The 18065-nt window shown below is 58.8% G+C and overlaps 1 protein-coding gene across 9 annotated transcripts; it reads right to left on the bottom strand.

Annotated features, from left to right (window-relative positions):
* Window positions 1-141: 141 nt before the first annotated feature.
* CEP131 (centrosomal protein 131) lies at window positions 142-17734 on the bottom strand. Of its 9 annotated transcripts, XM_080375098.1 has the most exons (27): window positions 17719-17734; window positions 16199-16482; window positions 15074-15159; window positions 13630-13744; window positions 13106-13215; window positions 12454-12567; window positions 12193-12342; window positions 11682-11799; window positions 10769-10885; window positions 9562-9727; window positions 9312-9412; window positions 8999-9181; window positions 8452-8649; window positions 8185-8319; window positions 7479-7604; window positions 7262-7378; window positions 5822-5851; window positions 4561-4663; window positions 4026-4227; window positions 3630-3737; window positions 3334-3451; window positions 3058-3132; window positions 2829-2971; window positions 2320-2497; window positions 1999-2195; window positions 563-623; window positions 142-448 (listed from the first exon to the last, which is right to left on the bottom strand). In XM_080375098.1, exons 2-27 carry the CDS (start codon window positions 16373-16375, stop codon window positions 374-376), a joined length of 3303 nt encoding a protein of 1100 aa, XP_080231224.1. In that variant the 5' UTR covers window positions 16376-16482; window positions 17719-17734; the 3' UTR covers window positions 142-373. The 9 variants fall into 9 exon arrangements, 8 of the variants coding, with proteins under 8 accessions (XP_080231224.1, XP_080231220.1, XP_080231217.1 ...); XM_080375094.1 differs by lacking the exon at window positions 17719-17734 and having other exon boundaries at window positions 9312-9385; window positions 16199-17669; XM_080375091.1 differs by lacking the exon at window positions 17719-17734 and having other exon boundaries at window positions 16199-17667.
* Between the last annotated feature and the right edge of the window lie 331 nt (window positions 17735-18065).

The following is an 18065-nucleotide window of genomic DNA, read 5'->3' as shown; positions in this document are numbered from 1 at the left end:
CTGTGAGGGAGAGTGGCTTGTGCCCTGGCACCGACGCACACAAGGAGGGACAAATGCACCAGCAAAGAAAAAGGAGTCATGGATGGTGGTGGGACGAAGGTGTTCCCTTCCTGACAGGGACAGGGACTGAACAGAAGCAGCTGTAGAAACCAATGCAGATTTACTGCTAAAAGACAACCACCGAACAGCTGAAGGCTGCCGACTGCCCCAGCAGGGCTCACGGTGGTGGCACTGGGACCAGGCTGCAAAAAACAAGGGTGGAAGGAGGGAAGGAAGAGCCCAGCCCCAGCCCCACACACAGGAGTGTCTGCTCCCCCGGCCCGCGGGTCCCACGGGTGCCCCGGAGCACCCCCAGCCCTGCACCGCAGGGTGGTCATTTGGTGGCCAGCAGCTGCTTTCGCTGTTGCTCCAGGAGCGCTTCCAGGCGGTTGGCTCTCTGCACGGCTGCCTGCAACACAGCACACGGGGGGGGGGGACGGGGACGGGGACGCTCGCTGTGCCCCCGTGCAGAGCCGCAGGCCAAGGGGCGGGGGGAGCCAGGGCCGGCTGCCCCCTCACTCACCTCGTACTGCTTCCGAAGGCTGCTCACGCTCTCCTCCTTCCTCACGACCGCCGTCTTCACCCTGAGCAGACAGGCACAGAGAGGCTAAGAACCCCAGCCCCAAGCACCGGGCTGGCCTCGCTGCCTCAGGGGGCAATGTCAGCCCCTCTCCCCGCAGCCTGCACGCTGCAGCAGGCGAGAGAGCAGCAGCCCTGGCCTCAGGATACCATTACACACTAGAAGTGCCTTTATTCCCTTAGTGAGCATTACGAAGTTTGGATCAAGTCATCTATACGAAGAAGGGGGCATTAGCTTCATAAGACTTAGTTAACAGGACCACAGGGAGGGGATTTTAAGTTTATTCCCATTTCTCAAGCCCACGGTTGCTGCCTCGTGGCTGGACTCTTCCCCACAGCTTTCAGAGCATCAGACTTTCCGCACTTCAACCTTTGCCAGGCTGCACGTAAAGGATGGAAGTGGAAAGGGGATCCTTGTTATCTTATACTCAGGGTATGACCCTGGCGCTCAGACTGAGTGGGAATCACTCAGCAGAATCTGGGAAAGCCAGCGAGCTCTGTGTGCTCACACAACAGTGGTGAGCAGCTCTGTACAGACACCAACCAGAGGGACCACACCGGAGCTGCCCCCACGCAGCAGAAAAAGCTCCCGCAGGAGACAATGCGCTTCCCCCTTCCGATTCTCCTTTCACTTGCAAAATGCCTCCCCTGAGAGCAGACTCGAGGGAGGGGGGAAGCCTTAAGTAGCTGCCTGATGCTGAGCCCAGCTCCCAGCACCACCCTGAACGCTGGGCGCTGTGGCACAGCCCCACAGTGCCAGAGACCTGCTTGAAAGCACAGCCCCTTGCCCCCTGCAGCCGACAGCCTGGGGCCCTGGTGGTTTTGTGGATGTCTCAGCTGCCCTCAAGCTTCACAGCTGCAGCAGCTGGCCGAGCCCTGACCCAGCAGCGGGCTGCTTCCTCCCCTGCACTCGGGGAGGGGAGGAATCAGCTGCCTGGCCCCTCTGGAGCAGCAAATCTGCAGAGCAAGATGCGTGGCTGCCGTCACAGGTATCATGCCCTACCCACGGCAGAGCCCTCCAGGAGCTGACAGCGAGACAGAGCGAGCTGCACACCACGGGCCTCTTCTGGCAGGAGCCCTCACACTGCTCCAGCTGCCCACCCCAGCACTCATGTCCTCCAGGCATGCAAGAGAGCAGCCTTGGGGACAGGATGACACAGAGCAGGCCAGAAGTCACAAGGGCCAGAGGATTCACAGTGGCTGAGCAGCCACCCAGCTCAGGTAAGACTCTGCTGCCCGTTTTGCCCTGACAGGACTGGAAGCCCTGCCTGATGATGAAACACTGTGGACACACTTCTGCCACGCACCCCAGGCCAGCTCTGCCCCCACAGCGCGAGTGATGAGCCCAGCCCAGGGCAGTGAAGCCCAGGCAGCCCTCACCTCCTGTGAATGTCCTCCAGCTCCTTGTCCTTCTCCCGCACTACCCTGTCCAGCTCCAGGCGCTGCCGGGCTCTCATCTCCGCCATCTCTGCCTTCAGCCGCTTGTTCTCCTCCTCTGTCCCCACCAGCCGGTCCACAAATTCCTGCCGGATCACTTCTGCTAGGCTGCTCCGCTCCTGGGCCAGCTGGTCCCTCACCTGCAACAGGGCAGAGAGGTGACATCGAGGCACTGACAGGCACAGGGCAATGTAGGGGAATGGAGCCAGGCAGGGTGCAGAGCAAGGAGAGGAGCCAGAGCTCCAGGCTCTGCTCCCCACCCACCTTCTGGATCTCCTCCACCTCCTGCTCCTTGTGTTTCAGCAGGCCCTGCAGACGGATGCTCTCCCCTTCCAGCTCTGCCAGCCGCCCCTTCAGCTCATTGCAGCGTTCCTGCAGCTTCCGCTCAGACCTCTCCAGCTCCTGGAGCTCTACCTCGTACTTGTCTCGGATCCTCTTAATCCTAACGGGAGGGAAGGACGGGCAGCCTGGCTCAGCCCAGCAATGCAGGGACCGTCCCCAGCCACCTTCACACTGCAGGAGGGACAACAACACAGCAGCAAGGGGGGGATCTGCCCCACGTGAGTTGCAGGGCTCTTTCCTCAAGTGAGAGGGAAACTTTGCCCCTGTGAGCTGCTCCTTTATGCACTGATGCTGCTCACACCCACAAGCTGCAGCATCCAGACTTGCTGGAGAGATATGCAAGGCTCAGGGGACAGGGGAAGGGGTCCACCCCCCCCACCCCCCCCCAAGGAGCTGGGACTCACAGGGTCCCTCCTCCCTCTACCCCCAACCTGTTCTCAGCTGCCCTCTCGCACTCCTCCTTGGCTGAGGACATGTCAGCCTCCAGGCGCTGGATCACCAGCTCGATCTCTTTGTCTCTCTCCTTCCTCACCTCCTCCCGCAGCTCCCGTTCCCGGGAGAGCAGCCAGGCTTCCTGGGGAGAGAGAGGGCAAACATTGCCTTAATCCCTCTGGGAGCCCAAAGGTGGCACCTTTGGAGAAGGGCAGCCCTTGCTGTTACCTCCTTCTTTATGTAGTTGGCCTCCCAGGCCTGCTTCTCGATCTCCAGCTGGTCCTTCAGCACCTTCACTTCTGCCTGCGAAGAGACAAGAACACAACTGCTCAGCTCCGGCAGCCGTGGTACCCCACACCGCTGGGAGCAGCCTCCTGGCACCGTCCCGGTGTGGGTACAGGGCTCAGTGGTGCCAGCACACACCACCACAGGCACACACTGGGGGCTGGACCGAGAGCCCAAGAACAGCAATCCAGGGCCCAGAGGCGAGAGGAAAAACTAGACCTGATGCCGCCTCTCCTGCTCCTCCTTCTCCTTGGCGTACTCCTCCTTCAGTGCCCTGGTGATGGCCTTGCTGCTTGCCTCCAGCTGCTGCCGCAGCTCCTCCGCCTCCGCTCTCTGCCTGCCCGCACACACATCCCAACTCCCAACATCCACACCAGCCCACCCTCGCCACCCCCACCGAGCAACAGCTCTCTTCCCACCGGAGCCTGGCCTGGGGACACCGTCCCCAGCATCCCAAGCTCAGGGCTGCCCCCAGCCCTTGGCCGCCGCACAGGCCCTGCTGCCAGCCCTCTCACCTGGCTGCTTGCTGGCTGAGCCGCTCCTTCTCCTCGGCCACCTCCGCATAGAGCCGGTGCCGCTGCTGCTGCAGCGCCTGCTCCTCCTGCTCCAGCTGCTGCTCACACCTGCGGGGCAGAGCAGCCTCAAGGAAGTGCCTGGCTTCAGGCGTTCATCCACCTCTTCACCCTGCCCCATCCCATCCCGTCCATGGCCACCCAGGGGCTGGTCTGATGCTGGAGGATGCCCTGGGTTCACTGGCATCTCCCACTTCAGGCTGGTGGAGAGAAGGGGGCTGCTCCCCATGGATATCAATTGCTGCAAATATCGGGAACCCTCCGGCACGCAGTGGCTGAACACCAAGCCCTGTGCTGTAAGCCCCAAACCATGTTGAGCTCTCCACTGCAATGACATACCGCTGCCGGGCCCGCTCCCTCTCCCGCTGGCTCTGCTCCTCCTTCTCCCGCTCCAGCAGGCCCCGCAGCTCCTCTGCCTGCTGGCTGTAGCGCTGGGCAGCCCGCTCATCCGACTGCAACAGCTCGGCCTCGTGCAGCGTCTTCAGCTTTCTGATGTCCTGCCTGTGCTTGGCGATGAGCTTCTGGATCTCTGGCTCCAGCCCTGGGGCAGCAGGAAGGACACTTACTGCTCAGCCTCGGGGCTGTCTGGACCCCAGCACCAGCGCCTTTAGCCTTGGCCAGCTGCTAAGGAGGCTGTGCACACCTCAACTCAGCAAAGAGGGGCTGATAAGAAACAGGGGGTGAGCACACACAGGTTTTCTTGCCCTCTAGTATCTGTCTCTGCCAAACACAGGGAGGAGAGACTGCCCACACTGAGGAGCTCTTCCCTGAGCTGCCAACAGCTTCTGCAGATGCAGCCCCTCTCCTGGACCAGCACAGACGTGACCCCTGCACCAGCCTGACCCCAGCCACCACTGAGGGCACGTGCCCATACCTTTCACGGTGATTTCTTTGATCTTTTTGGTTTTCTCATCAATCCACTTCTCCCGCCTGATTTTCTCAGCTGCACTCATCAATTCCTTCAGTTTCTTAATCTCCTGTTTGGAAACAAATGGGAAAACTTCAGAGGAAAGCCAGGGGAGAAAAGCCCTGTTAGCCTGGGAGCCCCACTGTTAGAAGGAAGTTGCAGACAAGAGTGGATGCCCCAAGCTGCGCACAGATGACTTGCACAGCCCCAGCCAGGCAGGTTTTCCCAGTCTGGAGAAGCAGCCATATGCTTTCCCAGTGTCTTCTCCCCTCTCTCATGGGATGGGGCTGCTGCTGCCCCACAGACCTTCAGCATGGGACAAAGGAGCAAAATCCTTGGAAAAGCACTCACTGGCTGAGAAACAAGAGCCCCTACAAAAAGGGGAGGGGAATCTGGGGCTACCGACGGTCCTTGCATGCAGGGTAGCCCGGCTGTCAGATGTGGGGTCGTGTGTGAAGGAGATCTTCTCCAGCATTCCCTCTCCCTGGCATGGAAGGCCCCAAGGACAGCCGGCCAGTCACGCCTCCCAACACCACAGTACCATCGCAGACCAAACTCCTGCAGCACCCCAAGACTTCAAAGACTCAAAGGCTGCACAGCCCAGGCACAGCCACTGCTCTCGCTTCCTTCTCTGCCTGCATTTACCTCCTTGGCCCTCCTTTCCAGCAAAAAGGATGGAGAAACACCCAGGCCCTGCTGCCTATGGTGCTTTTCCCCAGCACTCCCGTGGGCAAAACCTGGTTGAAGCAGTTGACCATGTGCTTCTGTGCTGCAGTTTCTGGTGAGAAAGACACCAGCCGATGGAGGGCCCAGCCTGGCCAGAAACGGCTGTTTCAGCATGGGCAGGTGACATCCATGTGCAGGACATGGGACATGTCAGAGCTCTGGAGGACAAGTGTGAGGCCAGACATCCAGGAGCTCATTACCCTGCTACTGTGCGGAGTGGAGTGGGAAAGAGCAGGGGGCCACCTGCACAACCCAGGACTGACTCTTAGGGAAAAAAAGGGCAGGAAGATCGGCACGGGAAGACAGGGACAGCCTGAAGGCAGCAGCTCAGCATGTGGCCCGTGGCATCAAGGTGAAGGGGCTCCTTCATGGGGCTGACCTTGCTGCTGAGCGGGGAGTTCCCAGCCCAGTGCTGCTGCCTGCAGGCGCCTGTGGAGCCGGAGCAGGTCAGGGTGTGAAAGCAGAAAGGCAAGGCATGAAAAAAAGCAAAGACCACATTTACCTCGCAAAAGGGGCCCAAAGTGCGCCAGACCTGAGGAGAAATAAAGGAGGGGATGGAGAGAGAAGGGGAATCACAGAGTCACAGGGGAGAGGGGAGATGGGGAGCGGAGAGAGGGAAAACCAAACAGCCGTGTGTACATGACAGCCACGGGCAGGGCAGGCAGGGGTCCCACCAGAGCCAGGGGAGGCACAGCCAAAACGGGCAGTTACACAGATGCAACAAGGGCCCAGCAGCGCCGCCGGCAACTGCAGCTCCAGGACTGGGGCAGCGCCAGCCATGCCACATGGTCAGGAGCCTGCTCCGGTGGCTGGGGCACCCCCACAGAAACAAACACCCCCCATCATGCAGAGGGAGTACAGAGCCATAACAGCAGAGCTGGGAATGGGGATAATGAAGGAGCCATAGAGCAGAGATGGGCTCCTGGGCCATTCCCACCACTGCTGCCCTGCTGCAAGCAGGGAGCAAGAGGTAACGAGGCACCTCCTCTACCCTGCGCAGGCTGCAGCAGCAACACCAGCCCCGTCCCTGCACAGGAGGGGACCCGTCCAGGCACCAAGCGCAGCAGTGCTGCACTGGCTTCTTCCTCTTGGCTGGGCTCAGAGCTCCGGCTTAAACAGCAAGGCGAAGCCAGCCAAACGAGCCTTCACTTTGTTTGCATGAGGGCATCTCTCTGAACAGGTTCAGACCGTGCAAACGGCTGCCCCGCTCCACAGCCCTGGGCGTGAGCTGCTCAAGGCCAAGGGTGAGCAGGGACCAGGGCAGCAGAGCCAGGCTGAGCTGTGAGCTGGCAGTGCTGCCCCCCTGCTCTCTGTGCCATCCCAGGGAAGCTACCAGGAGCTCCCACCAGCAGGCAGCACGGAAACACCCTCTGTGTGCCTGGGTGCAGGGCAGGGCAACAGCCCAGCAAAACCCACAAAGATCTGTTGCTGTTGCTTATACACTCCATGTTCCTTTATAATCTTATTCCCATTTAGCTGAGAGCAGCCCTGCTCCTGCAAAGGGGGCTGGAACTCACCCAGCTCAGGGGAATATGGCCATGGGTACAAACCCCTCTGTGGCACTGGGTCTGTGCCAGCACCTGCTTTCACCTCTGCCATAGCAAGGTCCCCTGGTCACTCCACAGCCGTGGGAAGCCCTGTCCACAGCAAGAGGTGTGGAAAGGGCCCTTCTGAGCTGAGCCCCTGGGAGCTAGCGCTGCCTCTTGGTCAGTCCCACGCACCTGGCTTTGGGCAGCAGAGGACAGCAGCCCCCTGGGGAGCCAGGGCACAGCTCCACGGGTGACACAGACCTTCTGTGCACAGAGAAGGGCTCCCCAGAACAGCCGGGCCCCACGAGGTGAGACCGTACTGCTCTGGGCAGAGGCCCCATTCAAGCAAAACCAACCAACTCTGGCCATGGCACATCTTCCCCTGGCCCCCTCCACCTTCCCTATTCCCTCACCAGCTCATGCTGCTCCTGCATCTGGGTGACCTTTTTGCCGTACTTCTGGTCCACTTGTTTCAGCTCAGCTACCACAGCCTCGCACTTCTCACTCAGCACCTTCTTATCATCAATGAGCTGGGCAGGGTGAAGAAAAGGAATCGGGCATCCAGGCAGGGTAGAGCCACCTCAGCTTCTGGTTTCAGAAGCATCAGTCTGAGTTGGAGTGAGAGTTTACCTGGTCGATGAAGGCCAGATGCCTCTGGATAGCTGCCTCATACTGTTCCCTCTGCAGCCTGAGCTGGTGGCCAAGCTCCTTCTCAGTCTGTTTGACGTGTCGGTCAGTCAGTTCCCTCTGCTGAGCCTATTGGATGCAGGGAAGTAATAGCCACAAGACATTAGAGGGAGAAGTTACACCAGCCCCAGCACATACAAGAGAACTACTGAACCTGGAAGGCACTGTTGGGCCAGAAAAAGGAAGGAGGAACAGAGCTAAATCAAAGTCCCTGGTACTCACACCTCCTGCCCTGCTGTCAGCAGGAACACCCAAACCCCCGTGGGGCAGAGGAAAAGAGTTCAGCCCAGGTCCTGACCAAGGGTTTCTGGACTAGTCAGGTACCTGCCAGGGAGGGGAGTTTGAGGATGCCTTTCAGATCAGGGTGGGCAGCAAGGAGAAATCTGAGGGAAGCTCACACCGGACTGGGAAGGACTTTGCACGTCCTTCCCATGCCAACAGCGACTAGGACTGTGGCATGCCCAGCTGCCTCTGGCCCCCCAGCTCCTTGGCACTAGCTCCGGGAGCACTGCAGTACTTTGCTGGGGACACAGACGGGAGCCCTGTTCAGAGCCCTGATCCTGTGCTTCGAAGCCACTGCCCCAAGAAACATCTGCTGAAGGCTTCTGGCCTTCACTCCCCCGCAAGCAAGCACATCTGGCTCCCGCACCAGGGCGGTCTGCAGCAGCCCGATGGCTTGCTGCTTCTCCTTCACTTCCAGCTTCAGCCTCACGATGGAGCTCGTGACCTCCGTGGCAACAGCCGACGCCTGCTCCCAGTGAGCCAGCTCCTCTTCCAGGAGACCCTGCCACGGTGAAAAAAACAAAGAAAAGGTGGTAGGGACCACAGGGAACCAGGACAAGGAGAAAGGAGACCCTTCCCAGCAGGGTCTTGCACCACCTCTCCAATACAGATGGGCTCTTGCTTCAGCGCTCACCTCCTCCCGCTGTGTGGCTGAGGCGGCTGACCTGGGTCTCTCCTGTTCCGACTTCTCCATCTCATCCAGGAAACTGATGATGCTTTGGAGCTTGGCCTCTGAGAGCAGGGCCCCATCCTCAGGGACCCCCGGGGAGTGGTTCAGCTTCCCAAACTTCTCCAAGTTATCAGTAGTCAGGGAATTGGAGCTGGGCTCCTGCTGGGCAGACAGAGCTGTGAATGAGCACCTAGGGAAAGCTTGGGAGAAACGGTGCTGGCTCTTCTCCATCACTGGAATCCAGCCCTCCCACTACAACCCAGCCTTATCCTCTGCTAACCCCACTCCCACCACCGCCCTTGCATGGTTTTGCTCCTCCTTGCAGATGCCCGAACACCTCCAGCACCTTTGAACCCCTCCAAGCACCTTCTCTGGCCGTGAAGCAGCTGTGTTTCTCACCCGCCAGCACCCAGCAAGCGCTGGGAGAAGGCAGCCCCCAGAGGAGCCTGCTCTCAGCAGGCAGCTGTTGCTGTCTGAGGCTGGATGCAACCAGCCTCGGCCCTCTGCCTACCCCATCTATCCAGGCATATCTGTCCTTCTGGAGGAGCTTTGGTGGGGGCAGTAGCTCTGGTTCTTCCTCCAACAGCCTGAGTGTGTCCAGCAGCTCATTGAGAGTGACCTTGGACTGAGCCCTGCTGACAGCCATCACCACCGACTCCAGATCCTCACCACCCGTTTCTCTGGAGCTCACATCCTAGGGCAGACAATGACACACCGTGCAGTAAAAGAGTTTGCCAGATCTCCCCAGAAGTCAGTGAAGGCTCCAAAGCTGCCCTGGCAGAAGAGCGGGTGCCAGGAGCCCCATGAGGCGAAGCCAGACCCACCTGCAGCTTGTCCTCTACGCCAGGGTCCCGCAAGGGCACAGAGCCAAGGTCTGGGAGGTCGCTTTCTTCTGGTTCTGCAGGCACGGAATGGAAGTTGGCCTCTGCAGGAACCAGACTGTTCTCAGGCACTTGCAACAACCCGCCCCTTCGAAGCAGCTCCCCAGAGCGAGAACCGCTCCTCTGTCCTCCTCCTTCCCCCTCATGTCACACACTGCTTCAAAAGCATCAGAAATCTGCAGAAGGGGCTCACCAGCATTATATGCTTTGGTGACACTGCTGGCTGGACTGATGCTTCTTGCAGAAGCAGGTTTGGCAGGCTTCTTCTTTGCTACCCCTCTGCTCCCCTTCACCAGCACAAGCTCTTCTGCCAAGCGCTTTGTGTCTGAAGCCTTTTGGGCCCTTTTCTGGTGCAGTTCCTGCAGGGACGGACAAGCCATCAGTGTTCAGCCCAGCACAGGGTGTGCTTTGACACACAGCTGCACTGCCTGAAGTGCTAGCAAGGGCCTGGGAGACAGCAGCAATTCACACGCTTGCTGCTGAAGGGTTAATAACGACAACTCCAGAGAAAGGGAACACACAGGACCAACAGCTCTACTCTTTGCCACTCTGAGCGGAGGGGAGGTGGTGGCCAGGGTCTTGGCAGCTTCATATGTTAGCAAGGACTGTTCACATGCCCCTGTGCAGTGTCCTTTGCTGCTCTGTGAAGGGCCTCCGAATCCCAGGGGCCAAGCACCACACAGTGCAGTGATGCCACAGTGCCCAGGAGGCTGCCTGAGCCATGTTTTGGGAAGTGACTTAAAGCACAAGCACATGTTTGCGAGGCTGTTGCAGCATTTTGCCATCCTCCAGCTGCTCACTGCCGTGTCTCCCCCAACCCTCCTGATGAAACATTTAGGGCAAAGAGAAACTGGGGTTTTAAAAAAACAAATAAATCTTCAGCTGTACTGCAAGCCAGCATGCAATTTCCCACAGTCTGCGCCAGACCCGACCTGTGCCCCAGGAGCACCAGCCCCTTCCCTGCTGCAAACAGGGTTGCAAGAACAGGGTGAAGATGGTGAGGTGCTTCCTGGCAACAGGCACAGAGTGGCACTCAGCCCACCCTGGAGGGACCCTACTCCCGAGGAGGGTCCCTTTCCCAGGACATTCTTGTCCTCGGCCACTCCAAGGAGCTGGTGTTAGTCTTCTTGTACCCACATGGCCACCCTTTTCCTGATTGAGAGCAGCACTGTCTTCGCAAGCTCCGAATGAGCTGCCAAGGCTTGGCAGGAGCACAATGGGAAACCACTCTGTGGCACCTCCATCATCTCCATAGGGAGCGCTCCATTTCCAAGGCTGGCTCTAATTCTGCTTTGTGCAAAGCCCCTAGAGATGCAGAGGAGAGGCTCTCTTGCTGCCTCATGAGAAGATGCCAACAAACTGGTCTCATGCAGGCCACAACGCCCTTGCCTTGTCCCTACCTGGATGGCAGCACGGCGGGCCAGACGCGCCTTCTCCTCTCGGATCTTCCGGCGTTCCTCATCCTTCCTCTCCTGCAAATCCAGGATATTCCCTTCCTCCATCTGCTGCTGTCTTTCCTTCCAGAGAGGAGGGTCAAAAACGTTACTGAGAGCTCTCCAGCACCCACCACCCACAGCAGAGAAGTGGGAAAGGGCACACGGCACCTGAGGTCACCCCATATCCAGGCTTGCCATCCCCCCAGTCCTCCCCTGCATGCAGGTAAAGGGCCCTCAGAAAACCTCCACTTTACAGCAGCTTATTTTCTTTAGATACTAAATGCAATTATTAGTCATCTGTGTCTGAAACCACCAAGGAGACAAGGCTTAAAAATAGACTCTCACATGCAAGAGCTACAGTACTCTTTGTTATTGGGATAAATAATTAAACACAAAGAAACACAAATAGCTGCAGATGAATCGTCACCTTCAAATGAGCCAACTTTTTATTGATTTGCTATGATGAGCCCAGACAGGGTATCCCTCCTCTGGCCACCAGCGTGTCCGAGACAGTAAGAATTCAGCAAGATTTGTGCCGCTACTGCCAAGCACCTGCCTGCTCCCAGCTGAAGGGAGCTGGAAGATGGGCGCCGTGCAGGGCTGAGCCCAGGGGCTCCCGGCCTGAACTCCCCCTGGAAGCAAACCCAGGGTTTCCCCCTGCACAGCCAACACATCTCTGTGGGGGCAGGACCCTCCCCAGCTCTCTGGACAGCAAGGGGCTGGCTAGATGCAGACCCAAAGCCCCCTTGTCTCTGACAGTTCAGGTCTCGGTTGGAGGGTCTGGCGACTAAAGGAACTCAAATCCTCCCCACCAGCGAGGCAAGCGGGACGTGAGTGTCAGAAGGGTCTGTGCTACAAGGCAGCAGATAGAACTGACCTCCCTTTTGGCAGCCAGCAAGCGCCCCAGAGCTGCTGCTGCCGCCCTGTGCCGTTGTGAATGGCGTCGGTACCAGCGCTGGATGGTCACAGCGGCCAGGTTCACCTGCTGGATGAACCTGTGGGGAGAGGGAGGGTCAGCAGAGCCCTGGGGTCTTCCCCAGCCACCGGCCTGGCAGCACCAACCCATCCTGCTGCAGCAGAGCGCGGGCTGTTTGCCCATGGCACCGGGACTACTCTCCCCTCGCACCCCGACTCTACAAGGCCCTTTCCCGGACAGACTTTGGGGGCAGGAGAAACTGGCACCTTTGATGAGGACAACTCAAAGCACAGAGCCAAGTCACAGGCAGGGTAGACCAGCCGCTGCGGGTGTGCTAAGAGGGGCCCTTCCCAAATCTGAAGCCCCCCAGGACAAGAACAAACCGGTACCCGCTTCCCTGGAGCTCACCCTTCTGCACGGCACCGTCCTCCTGCCCCTTCCCGCCAGCCATCATGCACTGGCTCTGCCTCACCTCTCTGCCTCCTCCTCGGTCACCTCCTTCCTCTGGGGCAGGCTGCTGTTGTTGTTGTGGGTCATGATGTTGTTGCTGGAGAAATTCTTCTGAGACTTCACAAAGCTGCTGCTTTCACCACCCTCATTTGAGGTCGCTTTGACAACATTGCTAAGGCAGAAGATGAAGCTACTTGGTACCATCCTGCCCCGTCCTGTGGCACATCTGGCACACGAACACGGGGTCAGCATAGCCTCTGAGACAGGACCTCGCCACACTTACTTGAGGGAGCTGGGTGCCTGGTTGGAGCTTTTGGGTGCAGGGCCCTTCTCCGTGGTGGAGTAGTTGTTGTGCACCATGGTGGTGACACAGTTGCCCATCGCACCCTTGTTGCTCCTTTTGGGGAGAAAAGATGAGGCATTAGGACTTGCTGGATCTGAAGCGGACAGCACTCACCGACAACAGACACTCCCTGCATTGTAACCCTCAACCCAACTGTGACCACCTGGAGCATCTCCCAAGGCGAGGAGCAGGTGAGGCCTCACAAGCGACTCGCCTGCTCTCTAGAGCTCACTCCTCGGTAGCTGTTACCTGACACACAGGCAGCCACAGCCCGAGCAGACCCAACAGCCCAGCGTCCGGGCTGTTCTACACGCAGCCTTGGCTTAAAGCCTCTCCTGGCCCTGAAGGGTCCACGTTTTACTCATTCCCTTTCCTAGAGCGAGAGCAGCCTCTCCCATGCATCCATCAAGCTCCTGCACAGCTTCCAAACGTGCCCCGGCCACCCAGCCCAGCGCACCATCCTCAGCCTGCCCCACGCTCGCTGTGCCCTGGCAGGGGCAGTGCCCCAGCCCCCCTCCTCTGTCCAGCTGTTTTCTCAGTGTAGTTCCTCTCCAAGGCCAGACTGCCTCTGGTTCAGCGCCGTCTCTCCTACCTGTTGTTGGCAGTGAAGTTGGCTGCCAGGAGCACAGTGGCTTCTTTCCTCCTCATGCCTGCTGGTGGCTCACCACTGCGGAAGCCCGGGAACACTCGCGGCTGATCGTCCTGCCACGGAGTCACCAGGAGTAAGTGCAGGCAAGCACCAAACCCACATTCTCGGACATCACCCTCCTCCTTCACCAGCCAGCTTCTGCCCCTCCCAGAAACCTCTGCTCCACAGCACGGCAGCCTCGAGGCTTTGCCCGCGCCTCCGCACTTCGCCAGAAGTGCGGAGGGGATGGGCCGAAAGCCCTGGGCCATAACATGGCCAACGCAGGCTAGAGGACAAGCCGAGCACGTTGGCCATTCAAACTGTGCCAGCTCTGACCACAGGCTGAGGAAGGGCCAGCCTGGCCATCATGGATGTACCACCCCATCCCCAGGCCCAGGGAAACCCTCCCACTCCTCCACCAAACCCGGCCAACTTCTCAGGCAAGCAGAGCTGGCAGCCCACCCACCCCAGGAAGCCGCTGTCCTCACCAAGATGTTCCATGTGGTTTTCTTTTCTGGGGAGGTTTTGCTCAGACTCGCCAATTTCTTTCTTCCCCCCGAACCACTCTCAAAGAAGGTCAGGAAGTCTCCCGTCTGGTCTGAGCTTCAGCCCAAACCCAGGGAAGGCAGAGAGGAGGAGAGAACACATGTTCTGGAGTTAGCATCGCATGCAGGCACACAGCAACAGGACAGTGATAGCAGGGTTCTCATCCTGCACAGGCTGCTTCAGCGAGAAGCACGCTGTCCTCGTTGCAGCTGGGATAGAGTTAATTTTCCTCCTAGTAGCTGGTACAGTGCCACGTTCTGGATTTAGTATGAGAATAACTTCGATAACACGCCGATGTTTTAGTTGTTGCTAAGTAATGCTTACCCCAAGTCAAGGACTTCTCAGTTTCCCATGCTCTGCCAGTGAGGAGGGGCACAAGAAGCTGGGAGGGAGCAGAGCCAGGACAGCCGACCAGAACCAGCCACAGGGATATCCCACACCATAGAGCTCAGTATATAAACTGGGGGAATTGGCTGGGGGCTGCTGATCGCTGTTCAGGGACTGGCTGAGCATTGCTCAGCAGGGGGTGAGTAACTGTTGTGCATCACGTGGGGTTTTTTCCCTTTGGGTTTTATTCCTCTCTCTCCTCTTGATTACAATTACTATTGTTATTATTTCAATTATTAAACTGTTCTTATCTCAACCCATGGGTTTTACCTTTTCCTGATACTCCTCCCCATCCCACTGTGGGCAGCCTGGGGGAGCGAGTGAGCAGCTGCATGGTACTTAGTTGCTGGCTGGGGTTAAACCATGACACACTCCGATCGCAGCAGGGCACTAACACCACACACAGCATAGAGCTGAGGCACACCTAGCACCTGCCACTGTGGCATGGGGGAGGAAAGGGATGGAGGATCATTACACAGCCATGAAATCTATGAATGATATCTTTTTACACAGAGCTTTAGATTTCAGCATGATGTGTGGCAATAGAATATATTAAAGGGATGGGCACAGGGCAGCAAGAGAACAGAAGATCACGATTCAGACAGCCCTAGGAGGTCACTGGAGACAGAAGGAGAACTTTTGTCTCCTAACACAACCCAGCTACAGTCCAGAGGGTCCATGAAGAGATGTGGTAATGGAACGGTTTTGTCCCTTGGAATTAGATTTTCTTTTGTGACAGAGGCTTCCCAGCCACAGAAATACACTCTATTTCCCCAAATCCTAATCAAGTGATCTCCCCTCAAAAGAAACAACAAACCCTAACAAAACCCCAAACCTTGGCTTTTCAAGGCCAGATTATAACCCCCGATGCATATGACGGGGCTCAATGTACATTTCTGAAAGGCTCTGGTTCCCTCACAAGACAAGGCAGGTCAGAGGGATGTGCGGGTTTTCACATGCATCCATGGGACAGACACACGCTGGTGGCTGGAGCTGTACCTGCACGTGCTGTTCACCCGCTGGTTAACCTGCGTGGTGCTGTTGGACCTCCGGAGGTTGTTCATTGCCCGGGATCCCGCATCCCCCTGTGGAGGAGAGCGCTGAATTCAGCAGCCATGTTAAGGACAAGCACAGGCAGGCGGAACTGGGATGCCCAGCCTAGGCAGGCTCCCCCCGTAAGTCAGGCATCCTAAAATAGCACTGCTGGTGGTGCTACCCCTCCACCCCCTGCCAGAATGTTTCTGATACCCCCGCGGCTGTGAGCCTCTCCTTGAGGCAGAGTGCAATGACACCTTGTTCCCTCTTGGGCTCCCACGCTGCTGCTGCTGAGCCAGCAGGAACGTCTCTGTGTGAGCTCCCCAGCCGAGGAGGGCCCTGCTCATTACTTGCCCTGGGAGCAAGCGCAAAGGAAGGCTGCCAAGGTAGCAGGGATTACTCAGCAAAGAGACTCTCTGCTACTGGTTCTTAACGGGGCCCAGTAAGTGCCCGGGGCTCATTCACTCTGCTGAAAAAACACTCACAGAAACCCACACCCAGCGAGAAGCCAAGTCCCCAGCTCTGCTGACCCTGGCAGCAACACAAGGTGCTCAGCAAGAAGCAGGCTGGGCCTGAAAGTGCCACAGCATCCAGCAGAAGGTACCAGGAACTCGGGAGTTTCCAGAAGGAAATCAGCGCAGGGAGGTGAAGCGCAACAAAGGGAACAGAGCGAAGCCTGATGCTTCCCTACTGGCTCTTCAGCAAACATTAAAGCTTTGAGAAGAGACCTAACAAGCAGCTGATTGTTGAGGACAATCGGATTTGGAGAGAGCATGCGGCACTGCAGCACCCAGAGCTGCAGCTCCAACCAGCACCTGGACCAGCCCACATCTCCCCTCCCAAAGGTTCTGCAATTGTTCTCTATAAACACACAGCCATGCTACATGCTCCTGGGAGGAGCCAGGGCCCTCCCCAGTGCCACATCCCACCCCAGGCTGGGCTTCAAAGCTCAGCCTCCAGGATCAGCACAGCCTGCGTTAGACAGCCAGCAGAGCAGGTGTGCACTGAGGCATCCCATAGCCTGTGCACACGCACCTCCCTGCCCCAAGCAGCAGGAGGGATGAAGGACCTCTCCTGCCCAGGACTCACCAGAGTGTTCCTCTTTGGTTTGCCATCAGTGGTGACCGAGACAGAGCGCACCATGTGCTTGGCAGGAGAGGCACTGCTGGGACGCCGCAAGACCGGCACAGGGAGGCCAGTCAAGCTTAGATCCACGCTCCCAGAACCAGCACCCTGGAAGGAGGAGCTGCTGCGGGCGCTCTTCATGCTTGAGCAGAAAGAAGGGGCTCTGGAAGCACAGTGCAGATGGAGAAGTGAAGGCACAGAGAGCGCATCCAGCCTTGTGCAGCAAGGAATCCACACCCTCTGCTCCCCTACAAACACACGCACACAGAGCCGTAAACTGTTTTCAAACAGGACAAAACACCTTCTTCTGTATTTCCACATGCCAAATACCCTGAACACAAGGCCTAGAGAGGCTCCAGATGAACTCCTCACTGCCCCACACCAGCAGCTGTCTCCTCACTGCTTTGAACTAATGCCCCCGCCATCCCAGATCTTGCTACCCCACTTATGGGCTGGGATGCTTGCTTCAAGGCCAGCAGATGAGTTAAGACAGAGAAAAGCCCCACTCCCCACACCAGGCTCCTTCACTCCACACACTGTGGCTGCAGAGGATCACACAAACTCAGAATGGCCCCTTCTGCTAAGGCGGGATGTTCGGCTCACCCAGCGCCCTGCATCGGGCAGGGATACTGAAGAAGCAACTGGGCAGCTCCCAAGGGACCCTCTCCTCACCAAGCACTCCTAATGTCTGCCAAGAAGCGGCTGTGCCCTCTCTGTGGGCACAGGGAGAGCTGAGCCCCCTTCCCAGCTTGGGAGGCAACACGCTTCCCACATTACCCTTTTGTATTCCCCCCTGCCACAGCACTGAGCCAGGTGCTGTCACTGGTCCCAAGCAAATGCCACTGCAACACCACTTTATTGCTTTACATGCTGCTACCCAAACCACCCCTAAACCTGTCCTCCCTGGCAGGGCTGGCTTCACGCCCCGCTTGGGCCTAGAGCGGAGACCTTGGCAATGCCTCGGGCACCAAGAGCCCAGGTAAACAAAAGGCTCTCGATGGAAACCGCCAGAGTCACATGGGGAAAAGAGGGCTCAGGCCCAGAGTCCAGGCCCAGGACAGCATGGCCCAAGCCCCCAGCCCCCTCAGGACCCAGCCTCAAGCTCCCCAGGCTCATGCCCCCAGCACCAAGACACCCAGGCCCAGGACCCCAGCCCCCTCAGGACTGCCAGGCCCAAGCCCCAGACCCCTCAGGACTCAGCCCCAAGCCCAGACCGCCAAGGCCCAGGCCCCAAGCCTAGGCTCAGGGCACCCGGGCCCAAGCCCAAGCCCAAGCCCTCCAAGCCCCCCGCAGTACAAGCCACACGGGTGAGGCGCTCCAACCAGCAAGAAGGGCCCAGAGGAGGATGACGGGGACGCGCAGCCCCCCGGGGCCTGCCGAGGGGCCTCACCCGAGGCTCCGGCCCCCACCCCGCCCCCCCGCAGAGCCCCCAGCCCCGGTTCCCCCATCAGGCCGCCCCGCGCCCGCAGCCGCCCGCAGCCTACCGCCGCCTCGCGCCCGGCCCCGCCCCGCCGTCGGGGCGGGAGGAGACAGAAACCAATGGGAGGCGAGGGGCGGGACAAGGAGGAGAGCGGGGATAGGCTAAAGCGTCGAAGGGGATGGAGAGGGGGCAGGTGGGGGGGCGGAGCCTAGGGAGGAGCGAATCCCTGGGCGGTGAGGGGCGGAGCCAGGAAGAAAGAGGGGCGGAGCCTCCGGGAGGAGCGGGACTTGCCCCCGGCGGCGTGGGCAGCGGGAGCTGGGGGGCGGGCTCCGCTGTGGGGCTCAGCACCGGCGCAGGAAGCAGCCACACGTTCCCAGACTCGACTGTGGGGTTTATTGGTGGGTCCCGGCC

Source organism: Falco punctatus (genome assembly GCF_963210335.1).
Source record: "Falco punctatus genome assembly, chromosome: 1".
Taxonomy (NCBI): domain Eukaryota; kingdom Metazoa; phylum Chordata; class Aves; order Falconiformes; family Falconidae; genus Falco; species Falco punctatus.
Note: the sequence above shows the minus strand (reverse complement) of the source record. Positions and strands in the feature narration are given on the sequence as shown.

Excerpts from the sequence above, each read along its gene's own strand:
- CEP131 (XM_080375091.1), bottom strand. The coding sequence starts at position 16,555 with ATGTGGAAATACAGAAGAAGGTGTTTTGTCCTGTTTGAAAACAGTTTA. Across the intron at positions 15,160-16,198 it reads AACCAAAGAGGAACACTCTG|GGGGATGCGGGATCCCGGGC; the intron begins GTGAGTCCTGGG and ends TCTCCTCCACAG. Across the intron at positions 4,664-5,821 it reads CTTTGGGCCCCTTTTGCGAG|GAGATTAAGAAACTGAAGGA; the intron begins GTAAATGTGGTC and ends GTTTCCAAACAG.